Consider the following 24,735-nt stretch of genomic DNA (forward strand, 5'->3'; position numbering starts at 1 on the left):
ATGAAACACACTTGTAAGTCAAATCTTGGAAAACCTTCGGAAACAAGATGACTTATCTTCAAGACCACGGCAAATTTTTATTTGAAACATACGTGAGGCTTCCACAAAACAAGTTCCTGTGTTTGGTGTTGTTCGTTCTCATGCACCACTGATGATACATAGCAGGCGAGACTGGATCAACGGCCACGGTTGCGGAGGCGGTAGAGAACCTCGTGCATGGATGGCCTCTCCTGCGGTTCCCTGACGGTGCAATCCACGCCCAGCTTGAACATGGCGGCCATCTCCTTGAGGTATCGCGCACGATGTGGGATGGCCATATCGACGACGCCGCTGAAATCTCCAGTGTTTTCCATCAGACGGTTGCAATGCGTCCCTGCCCAGGCTGCCAGGTGGCCATCCTCAATGGGTTCGTAGGCCACCCGCCCAGTGACAAGCCCCAGCAGCACCACACCAAAGCTGTACACGTCGACCTTGGCGGTGGCTCCGACGGTCAGATATTCTGCAGCAATTAAGTCGATTCATCCATCTATGCACTTAGAATACTTTGTTCAGTTTTGTAGTTAATTAGGCAGACAAGTATGTTTAGGATCTATCTCACCAGGGGCCGTATAGCCCACCATGTTGGCAGCAGTGAGCTCCCAGATTGGCACCGGTTGGTCAGGTCCCGCGAGGTTGATCCGCGCAAGATCGAAACCTGTGATCTTGGGCTTGAGGCCAGTGTCAAGCAAGATGTTGGTAGAGTTGATGTTGTGGTGTACGATGGGGTGGTTACGTCCATGGTGCAAGCAGCAGAGCCCTTGGGCGGCGCCAATGGCGATGGCCCGCCTTGTCGGCCAGCCTAGCACACCCTGTGCCGCCAACTGGGGGGGATCAGGGTGCAGCCACTGGTTGAGGCTGCCATTCTCCTTGTGGTCATAGACGAGCAGGATGGAGTCGTCCCCCGGAATGCAACCTGCAAGACTGATGATGTTGTCGTGGCCAATGCTTTCCAGCAAGTTCACCTCCGACTGGCAGCGGTCGTTAAGACTAGCATCCACTGTGCTTCCCCTCTCGTTCTGCAGCTTCTTCACGACCACCACTCTGGATGTGTCCTGCAGCTCAACTCGGTACAATACAGACGTCCAGATGCCACCAATATTGATGCTGCTGATGACTTCAGCATCACCAAGGTTATCAAGTATATCTTGCTCATTGTAAATCACAGGGCCACCACCGCTTCCATTGCCTAGCCCGAAGCATGCACGCAACGAGAAATGACGTCCTGGATTCATCGTCAGCACCTGCACCTCCACGCCACTAATACCAATAACCTGCAACAGAAAGATGTTTGTGTCAATGTGCAACCACTTGCATGTGTAACAGACAATCAGCCTCGAGCCGAAATGTTCAAGTACAAGTAAGAAGGAAATATATAGATATAAAAGAGAAGGGGTCTCTTCCGGCCATGGACGTCAAAACCTAACAAATCGACTTTCAGTGAGAAACCAAGATGACAAACAGATTGCCACAATGGTAGGATTATTTCTTAATCTTTTCGAAAAGGCAGGAACTCTGCATTCGGTTGATGCACAGTTGCACACAGCCGGACAATGACATAATGCATAATGAGCATAATATTCTAAACAAAACGAGTAAGAGAACAGTAGAGAAATTGATGATCAATAGTTTTATCTTGCCCACAAAACTGACAAATGTTCTCTCCTTTCCAGCTTGTCGACAACAGCTTATCTATGGTTAAAGTGCTATTCCTCACCACTAACGATTTAAGGGAAGCTTGATTTGCCGCAAGAGTTTATGTGGATACAAACATTTCTCATTTCAAAGCTTTATTGAACGAATTCACTGAGAAAACGCTGCTAATATTGATCTCAAGAAAGAAAAAAACCGCTCTTATTAAGAGTTCACTTCACTGCATCTCTAATATCTGACAGAGAAACATCAGTAAATTACTCCTGAACTGGATGATCTCGCAGCCTCCATTATAGACTTTAGACAAAGAAATGTTGTGGCTAAAGAAAATTTGTGCATTCTAGGAAAAGACATGCATAAAAGGCCATCATTACGACATTAATCCTCCTGAAATATAGTGCCATCCCTATTTCTAACTACCTCTTACAGTGCTCATTAATCTGCATCAGCCCAGCTCAAAACTGCGAATCTCCACTCTTGTGCTTAAGACCAGTGATACACTGGTTCTTGACATATTTGTTTAATAGAACTTGTTGCCAAAGGTCATTCTCTGTTTCTAATGTCCATAACCACTTTGCAAACTAAGCTCATTCATAACCTCCAGATCTTAATTTCTCGACATTCTGGTTTGCCTGCCAAGACACAAGCCCTAAGGATGTAAAAAAAGAAATCCTGACACCACAAGGGCATGTTACTTATATCTGATTTGACCGTTTTCAGTGGCTTTCCAGACAGAATTCCTAATTCTAATCTCATCGACAGGGATACCCAGATACTTCATAGCAAGGGACCCAGAGTCCCAGTGTCTCGTGTGAAAAATAAGATGCGTATGACTTATGCACATGGCAATCACAACCATTAATGTAGGTATATGATTACCAAAATTAGTGTCAGCAGGGAGTAGAAACTTAATCAGGTTTTGTGTAACTGCTCCCAGGCAGGAACTGTTGACTTAACCCAATAATAGAATCAGTTGTTCTAGGACCTCAATCTAGTATTTAGACAGAATTTTCTTATGCTATAAGATGAGCAACCAGAACCTTTAGAACTAATCAATCGTGCCCAGGAATTGGTAGTTCCCAACTAGGACTATAGTTACAACTGTACAGAACATAGCTATGCATATGCATTAGTATACAGCATTTAGCACCGAGGTCTGCAGAAGTAGAGTATACTCCACTAGTTAAGTTAACTAATACTCAGAATCAAGTTAGAACACTGTCAAGCCTATCAAGCACCTGGGTAAATTTTTATCTACTCCAACGGAAGCTTCCCGATGTAGGAAGGTGTTTTTTTAAAATAATAATAATGTATGTGTGCTTAAAATACAGAATCAGCTCTTGAGCGTTGGTGCCTAATCATACAGGAGTATAAACATAAACAACACAGCGTTATCCTGCATTTATTGTGTAAATGGAAACGAGCAAAGAAAAAGGTTAAGCTTATGACCGGGTCTCAACAATTAAAAGGAATCGAACGCAGGTCGAGCAAGACCGTTGATGATGCCGCCACCGAATGGAGAAGGGCGGGGACGAGATGGTCGCCGCCACGGCCTGGAGCCCTGGAGACATGACCAGCGGCCGGCGGGGCACCACGAGCTCGGAGGCAGGACACCACACCTGGAGCTCAGTCAGGGACACGAGCCGGCCGCCCCATTGGTCCGGCCGACGGAAACCTAAGGACGGGGCAGCGCCGCCGCCGCCGCTCGATCCGGACGGAATGGGGACAAAAAGACAGTGGTCAAAGGAGATTATCTACTCCCTAGTACTAGTATCTCCAAAAAGAGTATGAGTATATATATCCTGGTGGGTCCTACTCCTGCCCTTGTGATCGTATATCGGCGCCTTTTATATATCTCCAAACAAATTAGTACTGCTGAGTGCTGACTGGCGTTCCACCACAGGAGCGGCACGAAGATTTCCGGCCGTCGGCGGCGCCGACCGAAACAGTCGCCGGCGATCCACAGCCCACACAGGCAGGGGAAAGAGTCTGCTTAGGGGTAAACAGGTGCTCTGAATCTAATGGTGGCATCAATTTCGACAACTGAACAGTGTAGGCGAAACCGCGAAACAGAGCATTGATGCTTGCCGATGAGGGTGGCGACGGGAACCAAATTAAGTTTGGTGCGAGTCAAAGGGAGCAAATCGCAGACGGAAAACTCGCCGACCTGTGCGCTTCGTATTGCTCGAATCGTCATTGCGGATGATCTCACGCACGGCACGGCGGCGAACTTGCCGGCCTCCGGGAGCCCCAGCTGCTTCCGCTCCTCACGGCGGCGAAATTGCCGGCCTCCGGAAGCCCCAGCTGCTTCAGCACCTCAGGCCTGAGCTTGGTGGCGGAGATGAGGCCGTCGCCGTCCGCGTCCAACACCTTGATCCCTCATCATTCTCCTCCTTCTCGCCGTCGACGTCCTAACACCTTGAACACGCCTTCAACCTCCTCGCCGCCGCACGCACCCATCCAAACACGGCGAGCGAGTCGTTGGCGGCGGCGCTCAACAGCCGCGGCCGGCACGCCGAACCAGCAGTTGACCCGATTGGCGGGCGAGAGTGCGAGACTAACATGCCCCACTACGTTAAACGATGTAGAGGAGGAGCAGTAGCAAGTTGTTACCTTGCGTATAAGCTGCCGCCGCCCGGGACGTCGCTGCCGTCTTCCTCGGCGTCGAAAACCGCGATCTACAGGCAGCAGCTCTCTGCACTGGAAGCTCACTCTGCATGCTCGGCAGCTCGTCTGTACTGAAAGCTCGCTCTGCATTGCTCACGAGCCGTCCGATGCCCCCCCCCCCCCCCCCCCCCACCGGGCGTCGAACTTTTCTTTGGTTAGTTGCGTGACCTAGTTTCTTTCCCACGACATAACAGTGGTAGTCGGCTCCCTCCCCCTGTCTCTTTCTCTTCCCTTAATATTAAGGAGTACTCTCCTTTTATCTACTATATGGAGAGACTATAATAGCATTTATGAACCTTTCGTAATTCCTTTACGAGTTCTTTCATTCTATCACGTGATATTCCCTTTATACATTCAGAAAAACAAAACAAGAAAGTGATTTTTCTATAGAATAAAATAACTTCTTACTCAACTTTCTAGGCAATAAAAGAACCAATTAAAAAATAATGGAGGGGAAGGTTCTGGAATGGACGTGGGTCCGCTCCTGTCAGCGACCTTCGCTGGGCTGGACAGTCAGCCACCGCTATTGGGCTACGGCCTGGTATCAAATCACACAAGACACACCGAGAAGGCGGCTGTCAACTTGACGGAAAGGGATTCTCAAAAAAAAAAAAACTAGACGGAAAGGCGGCTTCAGCCCAAGCATGGCGTTGGCTCGGGATAGTTACTGTTCATCTTTTTTCTCCGTTAAAAATTAAAAATCTTTTTTCTCTGATTTCAATCTTCTTCTAAATTTTTTCAGTATACTTGGCATGTAATCTTGAACCTTGTTCTAGTGAAGGTGCTTAGAACATACAGGTTATGGGGGCGCCGACGTCAAAAAACCGATCCAGTCCATCTCACTAAAACCAAAAAGTAGCCGACGTGACGCGTCAATTTAGTTTGCGTCTCAATACGCACCCTACTCACAGGGGGGCTAGTGGCGCCGGATGAAACGAAAAGGCAGCACGGGCCACCTCTGTCGGCGAGACAAACAAAATTTAGTGGCCGATGTTTGAGGTGCGGCTGGGAACCGGCTCCATCCCAAACGAATTGACTGTGCCGGATGGAAATGCTCTTAAGCTCCGCTCGGACACTTGCATCAGCCACTCAGCCGGCGTCTCAGTCAGCTGGACGTTGTGCGAAAGAATCCCTGCTCGCCTGCTGGCTGCTGCACACCTCAATCCATCCCTGCTGCAGCTGCAGTGTCCCAATTTTAGTTTAATTCGGTTTCTCTTGGGTCTCCATCGCCTCTGTTTCCGGCGATCGATGCCAATCACGTTAAGCGGGAAATGCTCTGTTTTCGCTCAATTGTGGAAAGTCGATGCCTCCATTAGATTCAGAGCACTTGCACGTTTAGACCTCGTCCCCGGCCGCCACAGTGCATGTGGCATGGATCGCCGGCGTTTGTTTTGAGCGCCGCCGCTGCCGCCGACGTCTTGGCTCACCGTCAAACTAACATGCAGTACTACTGCTATATATACTGAAGGCTGAAGCAGAGGACGCCTAATTTGAGCACGGACGTGTGATTCCGACAGCACCTCGGGACGGAGCGAGCCAGTGCTTTAGGAGAAAGTTCATCTGATCTGGATTCAGCCGCCGCGCCTGGCCTACTGACTGTGCAGGCGACCGACTGCATGCGAACTGTGGTACTCCACCGGGTGTGCACAAGTGCCGAGGCGGATTCTAGGTGGGCCCCACTTGGTTAGGAATGTGCATACTCACTCCTTCCAATAAAGAATGTCAAAACTTTGACTAAATTTGAATGTATCTATACACTAGGTCACATCTAGATACATCTAAATTTTGACAAATTTGAAACATCTTTTGTTGGACTGAGGGAGTAAGTGCAAATGGCAGGCAGGAATCATCTCACTAAACAAGCTAGGTTTACCGCCCCAAGCTTAGTTTGGGGCCTCTCCTCTTTTTCTTAAAATTACCGGTCCACACTTTAGATCTTAACCCAATGGTTCAAATACGTCGGCGATTTATATTCAACCTTTTCATTTAAAAGTTAAGTGACTGAGAAATAACCACATCGTTGTTTTACTCCTCTGGTTACATTAAAGGAAACCAAGTGTCTGATACACCGAGACGAAATAACACAAACAAAAAAACACACGGTACATCAAGCTAGTTTTGACCACCATAGGTTCTTAGAGCATCTCCAAGAGCTTCCCCAAATATCATCCCAAAATCCTCAATATGGGGATTCCCTATCCGAGATTCTTCCTCAAATTTCTATTCTCTTCGGCAGATCCCAAATCCCATCCCTATAATTCATTTGTCTATATTATATTCATATCTACCAGCCGATTTTCCAAACATGAATATTTCAAATGAGTTGGTTTGAAATCGTATATTTGAAATGCTTATAATTGAGGTCAACATGTTTTGATTTTATTAATAGCAAATTATTTAAATAATATATAAAAATTACCATAAGTCCATCTTTAAAAAATTGCAGTGATATTTTTACAAAAAAATTGCTTCAATTTAGAAAATCATATGCATACATGATACAAATAGCAGTGCATTCCCATCCTTCCAGGCCCAGCCGAACCATTTCTCTCCCCATCCCCAACCTCCTCTCCTCCACCAGTCCGCCTGCGCCCCTGTCCGTGCACATCGTCGCCGTCGCGCCCCAGCCCCTTCCCAGCGCACCAGCCCGTCACCATGCTCAGCGCCGCCCCTGCCATGCCCAACGCCGCAACCCCTCTACTTCAAGCCCAGCACCGCTGGTGCCCTTAGGCACTGTTTGGTTGGGGTTAAAACTGCTTTCTGACTTTTGACTTATAAGCCACAAAAGCACTAAATTAGGTGCTTTCGGCTTTTAACATTTGACTTGATATTGTTAGATGATGGTATAAGCAAAAACCCAAAGTCAAAATCAATTATTTAAGTGCTTTGTGGCTTATAGCCAAAAATCAAAAAGCATTTTTAAACCAACAAGGCCTTAGAGCTGCCGCTCTCATCCCCATTCCCCATCCCCAGCAAGCAGCAGCAACAACAATGGCCGTCGCCCATCGGCGCCATCGATCTCCAGAGCCCCCTCTCCCTCCGTCCAAGATTCGGGACGGGCTCCATCCTCGACGATGCGGCGGTGGGCGGTGGCAACAGAGCAGGGAGACGAGGAGAAGATCACAAATTGGTGGGACACGGAACCTTCTGACGGGGTGGTTGATGGATTGGGATTACCCCCATCGGGCTGCTCCGTTTGGGGGATTCACAAGGCGATATAGGAATCGGCTGGGGTTTAGGGGATGTGATGGGAAAGCTGCTTTATCTCTTATTTTGTCCAAAATCTTCAAATTTGATGGAAAGCTTTTGAAGATGCTCTTAGACCGAGCAACAGCAACAAGTGCTCCAAACCTAGCAAACTGACATGATCCTACTACTAGACACAGCTCAACCTCAAGTTCTGGTCAGCCCCTGTGAGACTCAGCGTCACCCGCGCCCCACCTTGAACACGTTCGCGGCAGCTCGTTGGACAGAGCAGCGGTTCGTATAATGAGATTAGCAATTCGTTTGCTGTATAATAAAAAAAGAAAGATTTATTTAATCGCATGTGGGTCCTGTGCCTTGGGGGAAATCCGATAATCGTCCTACCCGACCATTTTGACCTCTTTGCTTTTAGCCTGCTCTTTTTGGCCAACTTGGCACATTTCCTTTATTTTATTAAGTTGCCTCACGGTACGAAGATCTAAAGAAGAAGAAGGAACCCGTCGGGGGCGGGCCCCAAACTCCCAAAGACAGACGTCGGTCGGCGGCACAGAGGCACGGTGAGTTCCGGGGTAAACAGGTGCTCTGAGTGTAATGGCAGCATCAATTTTGACAAATTAATGAGAAGAAGTTTCAAAAGAGGTCGAGAATTCAGTCCGCGGCGCGAAACAGAGCATTGGCGCTTAGTGATAACGGAAGCAGACAGCACCAATGAAGAGCCGGGGAGGAGGATCATGATCTCGTACGTGCCACCACCACTCGAGGCAGACGCCGACGCAGCTTGGCAGCGCGAGGCTGACGAGCTCGCCACACCCACGGAAGCTAGCTGTCGGCTGAGAGCGCGAAGAAGCTGCCGGGTGCACGCCCTTGAACAGCATGTAAGTTAGTCCAAGAGGAGGAAGTTGTTTAAGTTGGCCAGAACGAGAACAGAGGCCAATGCCACACACCCCTTATGCCGTGGCCGAGGACGGAGACGAACACGTATTTGATGGGCAGCGGCAGGTTACGGGACTGCGTCCGGAGGTAGAAAAGGAGCCCAGCTCGACCACAGGCAGTAGGCACGTCCTCCATCGCCGGCGAGCCGGTGGTGCATTGGCGGATCCCCGCCGCCCACTTGCCCCAATTCGACCCCCGCCCGCACGAAATCAAACAAGACCAACTCGAACACCCAAACTCGCTAGTTAAGCACTCTGGAGGAGGAGGAGTTACCTGCTCTAGTACAAGCTCGCTGCTTGCCGCGCGCCGGCGGCCGGGGACGTTGCTAGCTAAATGAACTATCTAAATGATGAAATCCAAGCCTCAAAGCCTGACCTGACTCCTTTTCACACTACTACAAAAATGCATATATGTGACGAGATATTAGTGGCGGGTGCAGCCAGCCCGCCACTGATGTCGAGCATCAGTGACGAATGGTCACGCGCCCGCCGCTGATAAACAGTTGCAGAATTGCAATTTTGGACCTGACAGACATCAGTGACGGGCTTTGCTCATGACCGCCCTAGCAGGCCCGCAGCTGATAGTGGTTCATCAGTGACGGTCGGGCTTCGCGTATAGGCCCGCCACTGATGATCCTTGGGGACCTATGAAGATTGAAAAAATCATAACTAATTCATAAAAAATAAGAAAAATGTGAATTTTTTTTGCTAAAGTCTTATTTTTTCTTGATTAACATATTGAAACAATAATACCATATGGTGACATTTGAAAAATGGCCTATGTAATACAATCTTGTTACTTCCCGTAGTTAAACTTTAGGTTTTAAACTAAGTGACCAAAGTTTGTCCATTTCTATGCCATAATTCATGATAATGTATTCATATTTTTCACAAGTGTGCATGTTCTCATGACAAACTATATTTTAAAGATGTTTACAAATTTTTGGTTTTAAAAAATGATTTTCCATTTCCCAAATGCGAAAAATTGGATATTTTGTGAAGCAAGTAAATTAATATGGTTCAAAATGGCACCTATACACTTTTCACACAAAGTAGAACTTGTTTCTTTGCTAATGTCCAAAGGTTTTGAAAATTCTGCACAAAATGTACCAGTATTAGGTATGAATGTTTATGTGTTTCAGGGAATGAGGTATTTTGTGAAGCAAATACAAATAAAATGGTTAAAAATGGCACATATCAAGTTTCCAGAAATAGACCACATTGATGAACTCATAGACCAATTTACTTATTTAGAATATTTGTGCATTATATGAAAATGAAAAATACAAATTATGAACCCATCAGTGTCGGTTCATGTTGTGATACCCGCCACTAATGGCCATTTAGGCCCAGCCCAGCCCGAGGGCCCTAGGGTTTGGAGGGATACCTTATAAAAGCTAGCCTCATCTCCCCCATGCCCAATCTTTCCTCCCCCAGCCGCCACATGCTTATCTCTCCCTCTGCCCTTCCCATCTCTCACCCTGTCTACCTCATACATGAACAGCCCTATCTCCTTCCTCACCAGCGCCACCGCCCCTCCTCCCTCACTGTGATTCCCTCTCCTCCTCCCACACCGGCGGCCGGCGACGGCAGAGCGCGTATAGAGGAGTAGCAGCGCCGCAGCAGCACGTGTAGGAGCAGCAGCACGGGAGGAGGAGCAGCCGATGGCCATGACACCGGATGCGGCTGCCCTGACGCCAAATCCGGCCGCCACGACGCCGGATCCGGCTGCCGTCCACCCCCCCCCCCCTCCCTCCACCGCAGGCAGGTAATCTCTCCGTACGTTCTCGCTCTCTCGGTTCGTCTCTCTTCGCCACGACACCCCGCCGCCGGATACCGGCCGCCTCTCGCTCTCTCGGTTCGTCTCTCTCTCCCTCTGATTTATCTCTCTGTGACCTCTCTTTCTCTCCCTCTTTGTGTGTTCTCTCTCACTTTCTGCAGATCGACGAAGGAGACGGCTCCGACTCACGCCACCGCCGTACGTGGATAGGAGGAGCCCTTCCCCGCTTCCTCCGTGTAGACGCTGCCGCCGGTAGACGAGAAGGTCGCCGTCGATTTGTAGACGAGGAGGTCGTTTCTAAATCGGCTGCAACGAGGCGATGTAATTTGTAGTTTTAATTGTGTTCTCTGTTGTCAATCCATGTGAAGTCATTTTGATTGCTAAGCGTGTTCTGCTGTGAATGCATCCGATGATTTAATTTTGATTTTTCTTACTCGGCTACTATCTCTGCTGATACAATTATGCCAGCAATTTGTGTGCGATTAAAACAAAATAAACATGGCTAGCATATAATTATATGCTAGCCATGAGTTTTTTAATTATGGCCACAACTCATTAGTGTCGGTCCCTCTACTTGTGCCCGCCACTGATGTGTACCACATCAGTGACGGTCCGTATGCTCGTTATTGATGTTCAGTACATTAGTGATAGGAAGTTAGTGATGGGCGGCCCGCCCGTTACTGATATGCTTTTTTGACCGTTACTGATAACCGTTTCTGTAGTAGTGTCAGTTTGTAATCCTATTTGTTTTGTGCATATCCAAAATTAATTACTCCCTCCGATCCATAATAAGTGTCACTGATTTCTGCATAATTTTCATTCTCGCTGTCCAATAAAGCAATGCATGAAGTGGACAAGTGACAATGCACGTTACACTAAAACTTGGCGTGGCACATAATCAAGCGAGAAAGTTTTAGATTGAGCTCGGTGATGCTTCTTCGAAATCTACAGCTCATTCACTTACTACCTCTAGTGCACACGCCCTCTCGATTGCCAGGAGAGTCGCCGGCGCTATGGAGGGCAAGCACGAAAGAGGCCTTTGAAGACTTCAGTTGTGGCTGCGCGCCAGACCTCTCTCATCTGGCCCGTCAGAAGACTCCGGTTGTAGTCTTCCCCATCTTTAGTTTGCTAATCGCTGTCTTAGTTTTCAGAATGTGCAAAGTTGCACTCATGTATGCTCTCTTCTTGAGAACCTTGTAATCCCTTTATTTTAATATAATATATGTTTCCAAAAAAAATTGATAGACCTTACAAATTGAAAATGAGTGAGTATTCCATAGAGTAATTCTTGGCTTTACAAACTGAAAATAAGTGAGTATTCTCAGCAGCCTTGGGGATCCTCTCCCCGAGTTGCTTGATCACCTCGAGGCAAGATCAGTACAAACAAGCCACAAATAAAGAGTAGGATGTTACCTGAACTTGAGGGCTCGAACTGTATAAATCGGTGTCTCAGGTGTTACTATCGGTGATCCTTGGTTGTGTGGTACACCAATTCAAATCTTGCCGGTATAAAAGACCGACAAGATATGGTCAAATTTGCATCCTCAAATGTGTAATACCGGGTAAACCATGTCTTTCCTTTTAATTGACATGGTATATATTTGAACGGTTTTGATCTAAATAGCCGCCGATTGAGATTTTGACGGATGACGTGGCATTTCCCCTTAACCTCTCCCTTCCTCTCCGCTCGTTCTCCTCGTGGTCTATAATCTTCTAGGCCAGTATCGTTTTCCCTTCTGAGTTTGCATAAATGGTTGGTATATCAATTTTCACGTTGCCAATTGGAAGAGGAGGCAGATGAGGATCTTAGTTGTCATAGATGTCACCAGGCAGTTGCCATGAACCTAGGTCAGATAGAGGAACATGATTGCGATGATAAAATTGATCAGGCTTGGAAAAGTGGTGTAATGTTATTCAGGATTGCTAGTTTGGGATGCGAGACATGTCCGGTAAAATCAGGTGATCGATTCGGCCAGTGATCCTATTACATAAAGGTATATTTCATACGTACCTCCATCCCAATATGCCAACACACATCGAAATTTGTTTCATTAGGACGAGCTTTCGGTTAAATAGTGTATATAAGTTATTTAATCATATCAATACTGTTGGTCCAAAAATGTTGTAACTAAACAAGTTAGTCTTTGAAGTTCTTTTCCAATCTAGTTGCATCCTTGAGGCAGAAGAGCCCAAGAGATTGTCAAGAGCCGGGATGGACATGGGGCAGAGTGGCAGCGACCGATGGAAGGGTAAAAGATGGGAGGTGTGCACTGCTGCAAGGATTCTTTGGCATAATGTCCGACTGATCGAGGGGCTGTTTTACCCTATCAAATTTGGTCATTGATCAATCAAGATTTGGTCCTTATTTGGATGAGAGACAACTATTTGGCGAGCCAAAACTCCACTACCAATTCTACTTCATTATTTTGACCAAAGTTGCCCAATTCATGGGCAAGAAAAATCTCAACCAAATTTTTGACAACCAATTTTGTTTAAACCAAACAGCCCCTCGACAACGTCAGCCTGCTGCCTGCGCCCAAGTTCGCGGACGGACGCGATCCCAAACGGATGGCGGGGAAGCAGCGGGGCCTCGAGCCAGCTGGCAGCCTCGCCGCCGTGATGTTCACCGATGATGGTGGGTTACCTTCCTGGTGGCCGTGGCCGTGGCTGTGCGGCCGGTGGCGGGGACGACGGCCGAGCTAGCGCTTGTTGGAGAGGAGACTGATGCCGTCTCCTTCGCCTTCACCAGCGCCATGTACGCAGCCCATTACTTGTGGCAGTTGTTGGGGTCGGCCATGGCGAACTCTCGCATAGCCTTCATCAGCAGGGTCTCGTGCTCCATGATTGGATCTCGAGGAGAGATTTTCTGGTGGTAATTTGTGAATTTTGGGGAAAAATTTTGGAAGGGTGGTGTATGGCTCTGATACCAGGTGTGAGCACCTCTCTACTAGATCGACTCAATGAACAAGGTTTATGATTACAAGACGATTCACTAGAGAAACTCAGAGGGAAGTGGAGATCAGAGATTCAGAGGAGGAAGATGAACAGTAGCTTCCTAAGCTAACATCATGCCTTCGGCCGAAGCCGCCACCCATTCGTTCCTAGCCGGTTCTTCTCGTAGCCTCTTTCAGGTATATGTAGGTTGTTCAATTCCTAGGATTCAAGCCTAACAAGACGGCCCATTAGCCCATCCAGTCGAAGAGGTCGCTGACAGGTATGGCCGGACCCAGGCCTGAATCCGGCAGTGCAATCCAGGGCTTCAACTGTAACCGCTCGACGCGTGGCAGTCGCGTCCACCAGGCAAAGAAAGGGATGGAAGGAGAGAAGTTAATTATAAAGAAAGGGACGGAGGGAGATAAGTTAATTATAAAGTGAAGTTAATTATTTTAATACTTCGGTCCTACTGCACTGATGGTGGGCCGGTCTGCCAATGCGAGGGAGGAGAGGACGAAGACGCCAGCGGCGAGGCGATCCACTGGGCATAACAGATGCTCTGAATCCAAAGGCGGCAACGATTTCGACAGACTAGCAGCATTTCAGTCTGGTGAGCAGGAACGCGAAACAGAGCATAGGGTACGAGGGAGAGTCGAGCCGGAGTTGGATTGAGGATTGCGTGGCCTGCATCATTGACATGAACCTGCCCAAGTTGACGACGCCATGGTCCGGCTCCGGCCTCGGCCGCCGAGGTGCCTCACTCATCCCTCCTGCGACCTTGAACCCGTCGCCATAAGCATGGAACTCCTCCAAAGCCTTCCCTATCCCTCGTCTCTCCTTCTACACGCTTGACTGAAGACTGAAGATGACCCAAGGCCCGTCAGCACGAGGAGGAAGGAGGCTGCTGGCCCGGCTTGACCCAAGGCGCATTGACCGCCGCCAGAGCCCGTATATAGACGAGCGCGTCGCCGAGAACGACACGCCGCCTCGGCGAGCTGAAAGCTGAGCCGGAGCCCGAGGCCCTGGCCTGCAGCAGCGGAGCCTGAGCCGACGCGCCCAGAGCGCGTGCCGATCGGCACTAGGATGACACAACGCACACTACTTGCACGTCGGTGATCGATGCCATGCCACCGGCGGCTTGTTAGTGATGAACAGATCTTGTAATTACGTACTGCCCATCTTTCGCAGATCACTGACGGTATGCAGGTCTGCCAATGCGAGGAGAGGACGACGACGTTGCATTAATTCGCAAAACCAGAAACAGACGCCCTTCACGCGGCCAAACCAAAACAGACGCCGGCGGCGATCCACCTGGCAGGGTGAAGAGGTCCCCTTGACAGATACTCTAGATCCAATGGACAATTGTGGTCCGTCGATTTCGACAAACTAGCAGAGGTAAAGGTAAAGCGCCTGCATTTCAGTTTGGTGAGCGGCGGCGAGTTCCAGTTGCAACGCCCGATCCAAACCAGAACCATCAACAGTACACCAGACCGAATCGAAAACCCAGAACGTTGGAAACTACTCCCTCTGGATCGCCTTTGCTAATTCGCCAGTTAACCGGTATAAAAGCTGCCGCTCGCCAGTCCCGGCCGGAATCGATGCCCAGCACCCGCTTCTCGATCGCCTTTGCTAATTTGCTACACGCCCAAAACATGCATGCATGGACGTGTGCCCTGCGTCGGCTTCATCAGGTCCTGGAATCCATGGGCGAGCCGCTGCGATCCACGTCTGGCTCATTGGGCGAGCCGCGAGACGCTTCGGAAAGCAGCCATCGCGCGTTTTGCCGTCCGATCCGAAGCCTGCGCACATGGCGGCCATCGCGACGTGGAGCGCATCAGGGCGCGGGTGCGCCCGGCGCCAACCCTATTTTTTTCCAAAAAAAAGACGCTGGCCGGGGCGGCGGCGCTCAGACCAGACGCCGCCTGTTAAGGCCCCGCTTGGAAGTTTGGTGAAAATTTCCACCAAATAAAACCCCTGGAAAGGAAAAAAAAAAAAAGGAGGCCCCGACGCGTCTTGTTTTACGCTCGGACTCGGTGAAAACACGGAAACTTCCTTCATGTCACGTTACGACCATCCAATCGGGTTTTTTCAACGGGAGCAATTTTTTTTACCGGGTTTTAAGTTACACCTGTATTGGACCTAACTACCGCAATCCAAATAGAACTAATGCACAAATTGTGGGGTTGGGGGATAGAGGATTGACCGTGGGTTGGACAAAAAAGAAATCGAGGGAGGTTTCTGCAAAAGTGTGGTGGCACTCTTTCCCCAGGCCCTTGGGTGGGTCCCCCCTTGTACACATCAGCGCCATGTGGCCACTTAACCATGGGTTAGCTATCAAAAATCTCATTTGGACCTTACTAGGTGATTCGGCACAACCAAATTCAGTGACCGCGGTTTGACTTTTGCAAGTTGGAGTACTAAAGCGAACACTTCTGCCAAGTTCGGGAACACCAATGCTATTTTCTCAAAACATAAGGATATTAGGTGGCATATCAAACAATTCTCAAAAGGATTAAACATGTTAGAGAAGTGATGTTTTATACTTCCTCCATTCCAAAATGTAAGGTATATATCTTTTGTTGACTGTCAAACTTGTTACAGTTTGACCGTCCCAATCAATCTCACTAGATATATCATGAAATATTTTTTCGTAGTATATTCCTTTGAAATGTTATATGTTAATTTCTTTGGCGGCAAACGTGGTCAGAGTGTAGAAATTTTGACCTTCAACAAAAGTTATACGTTGTATATTCTGAAAGAGGGAGTATATGTGTAGAATTTCAAGTCCAAACTCAATTGCATCAAAGCAAATTCAACATGACTAGTAGTCCTTCACTACTTGACATTGCTCATTTGTATATTTATTTTTTATTTCCTTTCAGATGCATTTGATTTTCAAATGGTTGTAGAAATTTTGCATATTTGTAAAGCATCAGACCTTTCAGTAAATAATGTTCAAAGTTCATTCTCCATTTAGTCCATGCTGTGGGAAATCTGTTCGTGACCTAGTTAGTTGTTTGTACTACCTGATTCTCCAGGTGAAAAGCAGAAAAGGTCCAAAAAATTGGGTCATATTGTGATACGGTTCAGAAAAGCTAAAGCAGGTGAACTTTGTGTGTGTGTGTGTGTGGGGGGGGGGGGGGGGGGTATTGGCTCAGATACAGTTTAGAATTTTTGTACTTGAGTCAAATCTTGGACAATCTTTCGAAACAAGATGACAAATCTTCAAAGCAAATTTAAAACACGCGTGAGGCTTCCACGAGAAACACGTTATTTTCAGTGTTTTTTGCTCTGACCAGTGAAACACAAGCAAAAATAGTCAGCCTCATTCAACGGCCAAGGTTGATGATACATGATAGCAGGCGAAACTGAATCAACGGCCAAGGTTGCGGAGGCGATGGAGAACCTCATTCATGTCTGGCCTCTCCTGCGGCTGCTCGACGGTGCAATCCACGCCTAGCTTGAACATGGCCACCATCTCCTTGAGGTATCGGGCTTGATCTGGGATGGCCATGTCGACGACGGTGCTGAAATCTCCAGCATTCCGCACCAGGTCTTTCGAATGAATCCCTGCCCAGATTCCCAAGTGGCCATCCGCAATGGCTTCGTTGGTCACCAGGGGCCTGCTGGCCACCCGCCCGGTCGCGAGCTCCAAAAGCACCACACCATAGCTGTACGAGTCAACCTTGACGGTCGCCCCCGTGGTCAGATATTCTGCAGCAATTAAGTTGATTCATCCATCTATTCACTTAAAATACATTGTTCAGTTTTGTAAAATTAAGCGGACAAGTATGTTGAGGATTGATCTTACCTGGAGCCGTGTAGCCGAACATGTTGCTAGCAGCGAGCTCCGAGATTGGCACCGGCTGTCCAGCAAAGCTGACGACCCGAGCAAGATCGAAGCCAGCGATCTTGGGGTTGAGGTCAGCATCAAGCAATATGTTGGTAGAGTTGATGTTGTGGTGCACGACGGGGTTCTTGCGTCCGTAATGCAGGTGGCAGAGCCCGTCAGCGACGCGGATGGCGATGCCCCGCCTAGTCGGCCATTCCAGCACCACCCCCTCTGCAGCCGGCTGGGGGGGAACAGGGTTGTGCAGCCAATGGTAAAGACTGCCGTTCTCCTCATGGTCGTAGATGAGCAGGATGAAGTTGTCCCGGCGAATATAATCCGCAAGACTGATGATGTTGTCATGGCAAATGCTGTCCAGCAGGTTCACCTCAGACTGGCAGTGGTCGTGAAGACATGGATCCACTGCATTTCCACTCTCGTTTTGCACCTTCTTCACAACCAGCGCCTTGGATTGATTCTGCAGCTGAACTCGGTGCACTTCCGACCTCCAGGTGCAACCATCGATACAGCTCATGACATTGTCCTTGCGAAGGTTGTTAAGTATATGATCAAACAGGGGGTGACAGTCATTGCTTGTCTCGCTGCCCTTGAAGCAGCCGGCGCAGTCTTTCCATCCCGGACTCATCTTCGGCACCTGCACCTCTGCTTTGCTATAATCAATTACCTGCAAGGTGAACAGGTTTGTGTCAATGTGCACTGACTTGCATACCTAACATTATTCGATTAGTTCTGAGCCAAAAAAAAAACATAGTAGTACAAATAACAAGGAAATATATGTAGATAAAAGAGAATAGGGTCTCTCCCGAGTCTCGACAATGGATGCACACGAAAACAGCCATAGCTCAATTATCCTAGATTGCTAGGTACAGGGGCACCACATGATGAGTTTACATATATGCACATGACTTGTAACCACTAACCAGGTATCCAGAGGAGTTCATTAGCAGAGCTAATCTCAATCCAATAGCATTTAGCATTTAGGGAGCCAAAATAAGCAATCAGCATCACAAGCCTGAACTATTTAGTACAAAATTACTTGAACTAGTAGAGACCATTGCATTAACGCCCAGCTACTCATATATCTCCAGAATTATGCACAGCATGGTAAAGCACATAGCAAGATCACCAAAATAATAAGAACAAGTGTGGTATGATTTCTCGTTCCGATGTTTGGAATGAGCATAACTTATGAAGTAACAGAACTAACTGTTTACTAAGACAATATCCTGAAGTTTCTACATCCACAGAGCACACGTATGCACTAAACAATATGTAAGAAATGCATAGTGTACAGAAGGATATTACTTTAGGAAATTATTCCACTTTAGCATACTACCATTAGTACATGTTCTTGATTTCCAACTGAACAAATACACAAGCTCCTATTCCTGATAGGATAAAGCTGATATGATGATTGCACAGTGAATGAATTCCTAATTTGCCTACTTATCTGAATAAAAGTGCAAAGTAGAGCATAAACTGAACTTCACTGCTATTATTTATATCAAGAGAAAAATGCTATTATTAAGAGTTCACATCACTGAATTTCTACTATCTGAAAAAGAAACATCAACACATTTCTGTCTAACTGGCTCCCACATATGTAAGGTATCCCCCGGAGAGTTCTCCTAAACTGGATGATCTCGCAGCCGTCATTAAAGACTTTAACCACAGAAATGTTATGGCTAAAGAAAATATTGTACAGTCTAGGAAAAGACATGCATAAAAGTGCATCATTTAGATATTAATCCTTGAAATGAGCCCCTAGCATAATGGTTACGGGAATGACTGTAGTATCACTCCTCGGGTCCTAAGTTCGACTCCCCATGGGAGCGAATTTCCTCTGTCTGTCCCACGCCTTAAGCACAGAGCTTGCCCGGTCTCACACGAGCTTCGATGTCGTTGTGGATGGGTGGGGTAGGGGTTCGGGGGTTTCTCAACCTGCCTGAGAAGGTCTTCTTCTTATTGCAAATACCGAAGGGGTGGCTTACCCCTCTTGCAAGTCGGGTTTTTTTTAGTCCTCCCGAAATATAGTGACATCCCCATTTCTACTTACATGTTACATTGCTTGTAAAACTCATCATTAATCTGCATCAGCCAGCCCAAAACTACGAACTCCACTCTTGTGGTTAAGACCAGTGATACTCTGGTTCTTGACATATTTGTCTAATAAAACTTGTCGCGGAAGACCATTCTCTATTTCTAATGTCCATAACCACTTTGCAAACTAAGCTTTATTCATAACCACCAGATCTAAAACCCCAAACCCGCTGTTATTTAGGCTAAAAAATGAAAGGCCAACAAACAAAATGATACTTTCTCGCATTCTGGTTTCCTGCAAGCCCTAAGAAGGTAAAAAAGAAATCTTGACACCAACTTGTAAACTGTAGGAAGACATCATATACAACTATACAAGGGCATGTTACTTAGGCCTTATTTGACTATTTTCCACTCTGTTTTCAGTGGCTTTCTAGGAAGAGTTCCTAATTCTAATATCATCAACAGGGATACCAGATATTTCATAGCAAGGTACCCAATGTCACATGTGAAAATATGTTTGTAAGTATCAGCTTTAGCCTTCCCTTCACCAAAGAGATACAACTCACTCATGTGAAAATTTACTAGTGGCGTGTCTTTTCCATTAAGAAGAAGGGCACAAGAAGCGCAAGTACAGGCAACAAAACAAAGGCAAAGGCCGAAAAAGAAAAGGAAAGAAAAGAAAAGAAAAGAAAAGAAGAGAAAAGAAGAAGAGAAAAACGCTGAACAGTATACACTAAACAAGGTCATGTGAAAATTTATTGTATCCGCTGTCCAGACATTTGCTCAAAAGCACATAAAAGGCACTTTAAATTTCTGTTACTCAAAAGATCAACCTGAAGCATTATTGGATCATATTAGTACCTCCATCGACAGAGTCAACAAAGCCCATCTAATTAAAACTTCTACTTTTGCACTATCCAAAGAATCACAGGAGCATCTGCAGCAAGATCGAAAAGGAGAGGAGACAAGGAATCAATCTCTCTCAATCCTTAAGAAGTTTTGAAATAGTATCATTCACCTTAGGTTGTAACTAGGTATCCAGAGGAGTTAACTAGAAGAGCTAATCTCAATCCAATAGCATTTAGCATTTTAGGGGACGAAAATAAGCAATCAGCATCACAAGCATGAACTGGTTGATATAAAATTATCAGTAGAGACATTCCATTAGCACCCCTCATATTCATATATCTCCAGAGTTATGCAAAGCATGGTAAAGCAGATAGCAACACCACCAAACTAATAAGGACAAGTGTAGTATCAGTTGTTGATGAGTTTTTAGCAAAGCTGGGATAACTATTTACGTAGTAGCAGAACCAAACAATAACTAGCCCAACACCCTGGAGTTTCGAACTTCACAAAAGCACACATATGCAACACAAAATCCGCAAGAGATGGATACTACCATTAGTACATGTTCTTGATTCCTAACTGAACAAATACACAAGCACATCTGTGAATCGAGAAATACACTTAAGCTCCTATTCCTGATAGCTAAAGCTGATGTGGCGATTGCATTGTGAATGAATGCCTTGTTTGCTTACTCATCTGAATAAAGTGTAAAGAATAGCATAACTGAACTTTACTACTTTGAGATCACAGAACAGGTAATCGCAGATTTCCTTGTTAAATAAATAGATGTACCCTGTAGCAAATATAAAGGTTCCAGGAAAAAAGGTTCAGAACCCCGGAAACCAGCCTTCAGATTATGCACAGGGGTAAATGTCCACATGTGCGCCTTAGCCATTTTAGTTAAGCAAATCACCGAGCCATGGTAAACTAAATATTTCATGTTGAAGTTAGATAGCCCAAGAAGTCGATTTGATAACGCCACAGAGTTGCTTGTCCCCAGAATTTCAGTTAACACCGTAAGAATACAACATGTCACTAGTACCATCATTGGTTGAGCAAAAACCACATATGCACATGGCAATCACATTCCAGCCAAGAATGTAGTTACAACAGTACAGAAGTACAGAACATGGCCGTGCATTAGTATACCTTGTACTCCACTACTTAGGACTCAGCAGTGAGGTCTGTAGAAGTAGTAGAATCCTAGTTAAGTTAGTACTAAGATTCAAAATCAAAATTAGAAGACTGACAAACCAATCAACTAGAGCTACACTGGGGAGTTAATAAACCAATGCAAGCTTTTTCTCAATGCAGATGCTTAAATGGTTGTTATAGACAGGAGTAATTAATTGTAATCACCTCTCAAGTGTTGGTGCACAATAGAAGGACGCTCTACTATTAGTAGTGGAGTACTGTATAAACAACAACAGTGTTATCCAACATTAATTGAGTGAACTTGTGATTATGCTACTTCACTACAAACTATTTGTGGCCTTAAATGTAATTTCCTTTTATTTCAAGGTTGCCTCTGTCTATGGGACCATCTGACCATGATTCCAAAACAGAGTACCTGAGTCGCCAATGATCTAGGCTGTAGACTCTACAGGAACGCTGAATGCCGGGGGAGAGGTCCCTTAGAGGTAAACAGGTGGTCTGAATCTGATGGAGACATCAATTTTGACAAAAGAAGAGTGTACGGGTCGACATTTTAGTTTTTTCGTGGGCGCAACTCCAAACAGAACATTGCTGCCTTAATGATCTGATCAGGGAGGGGACGGAACCCAAAATAGATTGGCGCCAGTCGGAAGGGGTTTGTATGCGGACTCATCAATGCATGTTGCATGCATGCATTGCTCGAAATCGGTGGCGCGCGCGATTGGCAAACCGTGGGCGCGATTTAGCTCGACGCCTGGCCAAAATTAAATCGATGTTCTTTTTGATCGAATTTGGTGATGATCGATCGATCCCCTGCTATCATGCAGCAGCACTTGAACGGCTAAGGCGCAAAGATCATCGCGTGTACGGCGGGCCGCAGAGACGAACCAGTCGCCGTCGGCCGTCCACGCCGAACATTTGGACCGCCTCCCTCATCTCATGCATCTTCCTCCTCCTCTGCAAGCATCGGCGACGTCGAACACCACGAAATCTTGAGCTCCTCAGTCCTCACTCATCTCTTCCTCCTCGTCTCCAACGGCGACGTCGCCCACCACGAAGGCTTGAGCTCCTCATTTCTTCCTCCTCCTCGACGCGGAGGCCCTCCCCGACCTCTCCGCCACCGCGCGGCCCGCCTCCCGTTCGACCGGCTCGCGGAACCACTCCGGATTGACGCCGCCAGCCACTACTTTGCCCCGTTTGAGTTCCCCGCTCCAAATTCAGAACCAAATTAACCAGATAACACCAGAGCGAATCCAACAACCGAAGCTCCACAAACACCGGCCAGAGCGAATCAGGAAGTAGGAAGGGAGGAACATGATAGTTACCTTGTATAAAGTTGCCAATTACCCGTGGCTCCTCAAGGGCGCTCAATCTGGAAGCTCCCGTCTTCCTCCTTCTCCGAAGAAACACCCACGGCCGTATCGCAGGGGCACCACCGCACCAGTATTATATAGTATACTTCTTCTTTTTTACGGCAGCACTTTTTTACAGCAGCACATGCTCGGTGGTGCTGACCTGGAAGAGGACGTGGATCCCGCGCGTCTCAATTAGTTGGACATCTTGCGAAAGAATCCGGTCCGTGCTGCAAGCCTGCAATGCGGACCTCCCTCTTTTACCCTTGAAGAAGAGAATATCCCGTTCCCAGCTTTGACCATGGGGAGGGCCGACGGCGCCTTCAGCCTACCAGGGGAGGAGGCTCAGCTCCGGCAAGCTGACAGTAGCACCAGCAGCCGGCCGGTCAGTGCCGCCGAGTCCGGCGGCGGCGGGTCGACATGACATGGCACATGGGTCGACGGAACGGGACATGATGACCCCACGCGCCTCGACGCGGTGGAGCTCAGCCGGCGGCCGGACCACGGTCGACAGCGTCGAAGAAAAGGTGTTGGCTCATCATTTTGGTGGTGGTGCCGTGCTTCGTCTCCGCTGCCGTTCAGTTTTCAGGTGGGAGGGAGATGCAGAGCAAGGAGACGAAGCACAGGCGGCGGCTCCCGACCGTGCAGGATTTGAGGCTACTCAAATTTTGAGTCGAGTTAGGGTACAGTAACGGGGACCATTAGTGGGCCTTTACTTGTTCTTGCCAAGATTTAGCGGCCTCTTTTGTTTACTTGTGGATCTTTAGTGGGCCTTTACTCATGGCGACGTGGGCCATTGGATCTTTTCAAACAAAACAGTACTCTTTCCGTTTCATAATTCTTGTCGAAATATTATATGGATCTGGAGATTTTTTAAAATAAGTACATCCATTTTTGGACAAATTTAAGACAAAAATTATGAAACGAAAAGAGTAGTAGATTAAAAGGGTTGAAGAAATAATCACCTGTCAAGCTTTATTGCGTAATCAAACGCTCATGCTACAATATACACAATTAAAACAAACTGCCATCCAAGAGTGACCAGACGAAACAAGTTTAGGTTGCTTCTTCAAACAAGCTCTTACAGGTAATTGTGGTGCTAAGTAGGTGCTCCAGATCTGGATCTCATTATAGCGTTAATTTTGACAAATGAGCAGCATGTGTCACATTTTATTTTCATGACGGCAACACGAAACAGAGCAAAATGACGCTTGACGAGGTAGTCGATGGAACCCAAACTAAATTGGTGCCATCAGTGCACTTTCTATTTGCTCGATTCTGTGGGATATATGAACAACACTGTTATCCTAGGGTGACAATAAAAAACTTGTTTATTGTACAAGTCTATAAGGATCGATAATGTTATCCATTTTACGCTCTCGAATTGACCCGGAAATTGACCTGAAGTTAGAATAATTAAGACAAACTTGTCTAATGTCCGGATGTCTCTCCTCTCCCCCACCGGACGCAGCTTGAGCACCGCTGATGCTGCCGCCACCGAATGGAGATGAAGATGGTCGTTGGGGACCTTGACCTTGAGGCATGGTTGGCCAGATCCGGCTGCCCCATCGTTTCGGACGACGAAAACCTAAGCCGGGCCAAGGCAGCGCCGATGTGGAACAGAGAGAGAAGGGGGGAGGGGACGGCGACCTTGAGCTCATATTCATGGGAAGAGAGACAGAGGCAGGAAAAAGAGCAGCGGGTTTATTTTTATTTATTGTTTTGAGAGACACAGAGCCACATAGCCTATCTTGTCTACTTCCTTGGATGTTCGATGAGCGGCCATATTCTTGGTCGAGTAAAATGCACCGTTAGTCACTGAACTTGTGTTGCCCGTACAATCTAGTCCTTATATTCTGAAAATGCTTGTTTGGGTCATCGAACTAAAAAATACGGTGCAATACGATCCTATATGGCAGAGAGACATGTATTTTGCTGACATGGCGGCTTTTTGACAAACAAGGCCCACAGACTGGCAGGTATTGGGTGATGACATTTTTACAGAAACCCCCCTGCAACTCTCCCCTCAAGTCAAATCCCAAGCCATGACCAGTTCCGGCAACAGCACGTGAGCGAGGGTCGCGGCGGTTGTTCTTCCCAAGCGGTGGTGGGGGAGCAAGCGCAGAGCAGCATCACAGCGCGTGCGCGAGGGTGATGGCGTCGGGCTAAGCAGCGCAAAGAGTGGCGCGGAAAGCATCAGCTTTTTTCCCTCATCGATCCCTTCCTCGCACGCACGTGCGGGTGCAACCCCGTGGGTCCCTTCGCCGGAGTCCGCCGGTTTCT

The 24,735-nt window shown here is 47.3% G+C and overlaps 2 protein-coding genes across 4 annotated transcripts; both read right to left on the bottom strand.

The window, feature by feature from the left end:
- Positions 1-39: 39 nt before the first annotated feature.
- LOC100826042 (receptor protein-tyrosine kinase CEPR1) lies at positions 40-4,457 on the bottom strand. Of its 2 annotated transcripts, none has more exons than XM_014900223.2 (3): positions 4,303-4,457; positions 599-1,310; positions 40-499 (listed from the first exon to the last, which is right to left on the bottom strand). In XM_014900223.2, exons 1-3 carry the CDS (start codon positions 4,444-4,446, stop codon positions 177-179), a joined length of 1,179 nt encoding a protein of 392 aa, XP_014755709.2. In that variant the 5' UTR covers positions 4,447-4,457; the 3' UTR covers positions 40-176. The 2 variants fall into 2 exon arrangements, with proteins under 2 accessions (XP_014755709.2, XP_024318003.1); XM_024462235.1 differs by lacking the exon at positions 4,303-4,457 and adding an exon at positions 3,184-3,427.
- A 12,003-nt stretch (positions 4,458-16,460) lies between these two features.
- Positions 16,461-23,092, bottom strand: LOC100826353 (MDIS1-interacting receptor like kinase 1). 2 transcript variants are annotated; one of them, XM_024460673.1, is made up of 4 exons: positions 22,426-23,092; positions 21,095-21,129; positions 17,018-17,720; positions 16,461-16,920 (listed from the first exon to the last, which is right to left on the bottom strand). In XM_024460673.1, the coding sequence occupies exons 3-4, from the start codon at positions 17,679-17,681 to the stop codon at positions 16,580-16,582; spliced, it is 1,005 nt and encodes a 334-aa protein (XP_024316441.1). In that variant the 5' UTR covers positions 17,682-17,720; positions 21,095-21,129; positions 22,426-23,092; the 3' UTR covers positions 16,461-16,579. The 2 variants fall into 2 exon arrangements, with proteins under 2 accessions (XP_024316441.1, XP_024316440.1); XM_024460672.1 differs by lacking the exon at positions 21,095-21,129.
- Between the last annotated feature and the right edge of the window lie 1,643 nt (positions 23,093-24,735).

Source organism: Brachypodium distachyon, chromosome 3 (assembly GCF_000005505.3).
Source record: "Brachypodium distachyon strain Bd21 chromosome 3, Brachypodium_distachyon_v3.0, whole genome shotgun sequence".
Lineage (NCBI taxonomy): Eukaryota > Viridiplantae > Streptophyta > Magnoliopsida > Poales > Poaceae > Brachypodium > Brachypodium distachyon.

Coding starts and splice junctions, on each gene's coding strand:
- LOC100826042 (XM_014900223.2), bottom strand. CDS start 4,446: ATGCAGAGCGAGCTTTCAGTACAGACGAGCTGCCGAGCATGCAGAGTG. Junction 1,311..4,302: donor GGCGGCAGCTTATACGCAAG/GTAACAACTTGC, acceptor TTTCTGTTGCAG/GTTATTGGTATTAGTGGCGT. Junction 500..598: donor GGTGGGCTATACGGCCCCTG/GTGAGATAGATC, acceptor TAATTGCTGCAG/AATATCTGACCGTCGGAGCC.
- LOC100826353 (XM_024460672.1), bottom strand. CDS start 17,681: ATGAGTCCGGGATGGAAAGACTGCGCCGGCTGCTTCAAGGGCAGCGAG. Junction 16,921..17,017: donor GTTCGGCTACACGGCTCCAG/GTAAGATCAATC, acceptor TAATTGCTGCAG/AATATCTGACCACGGGGGCG.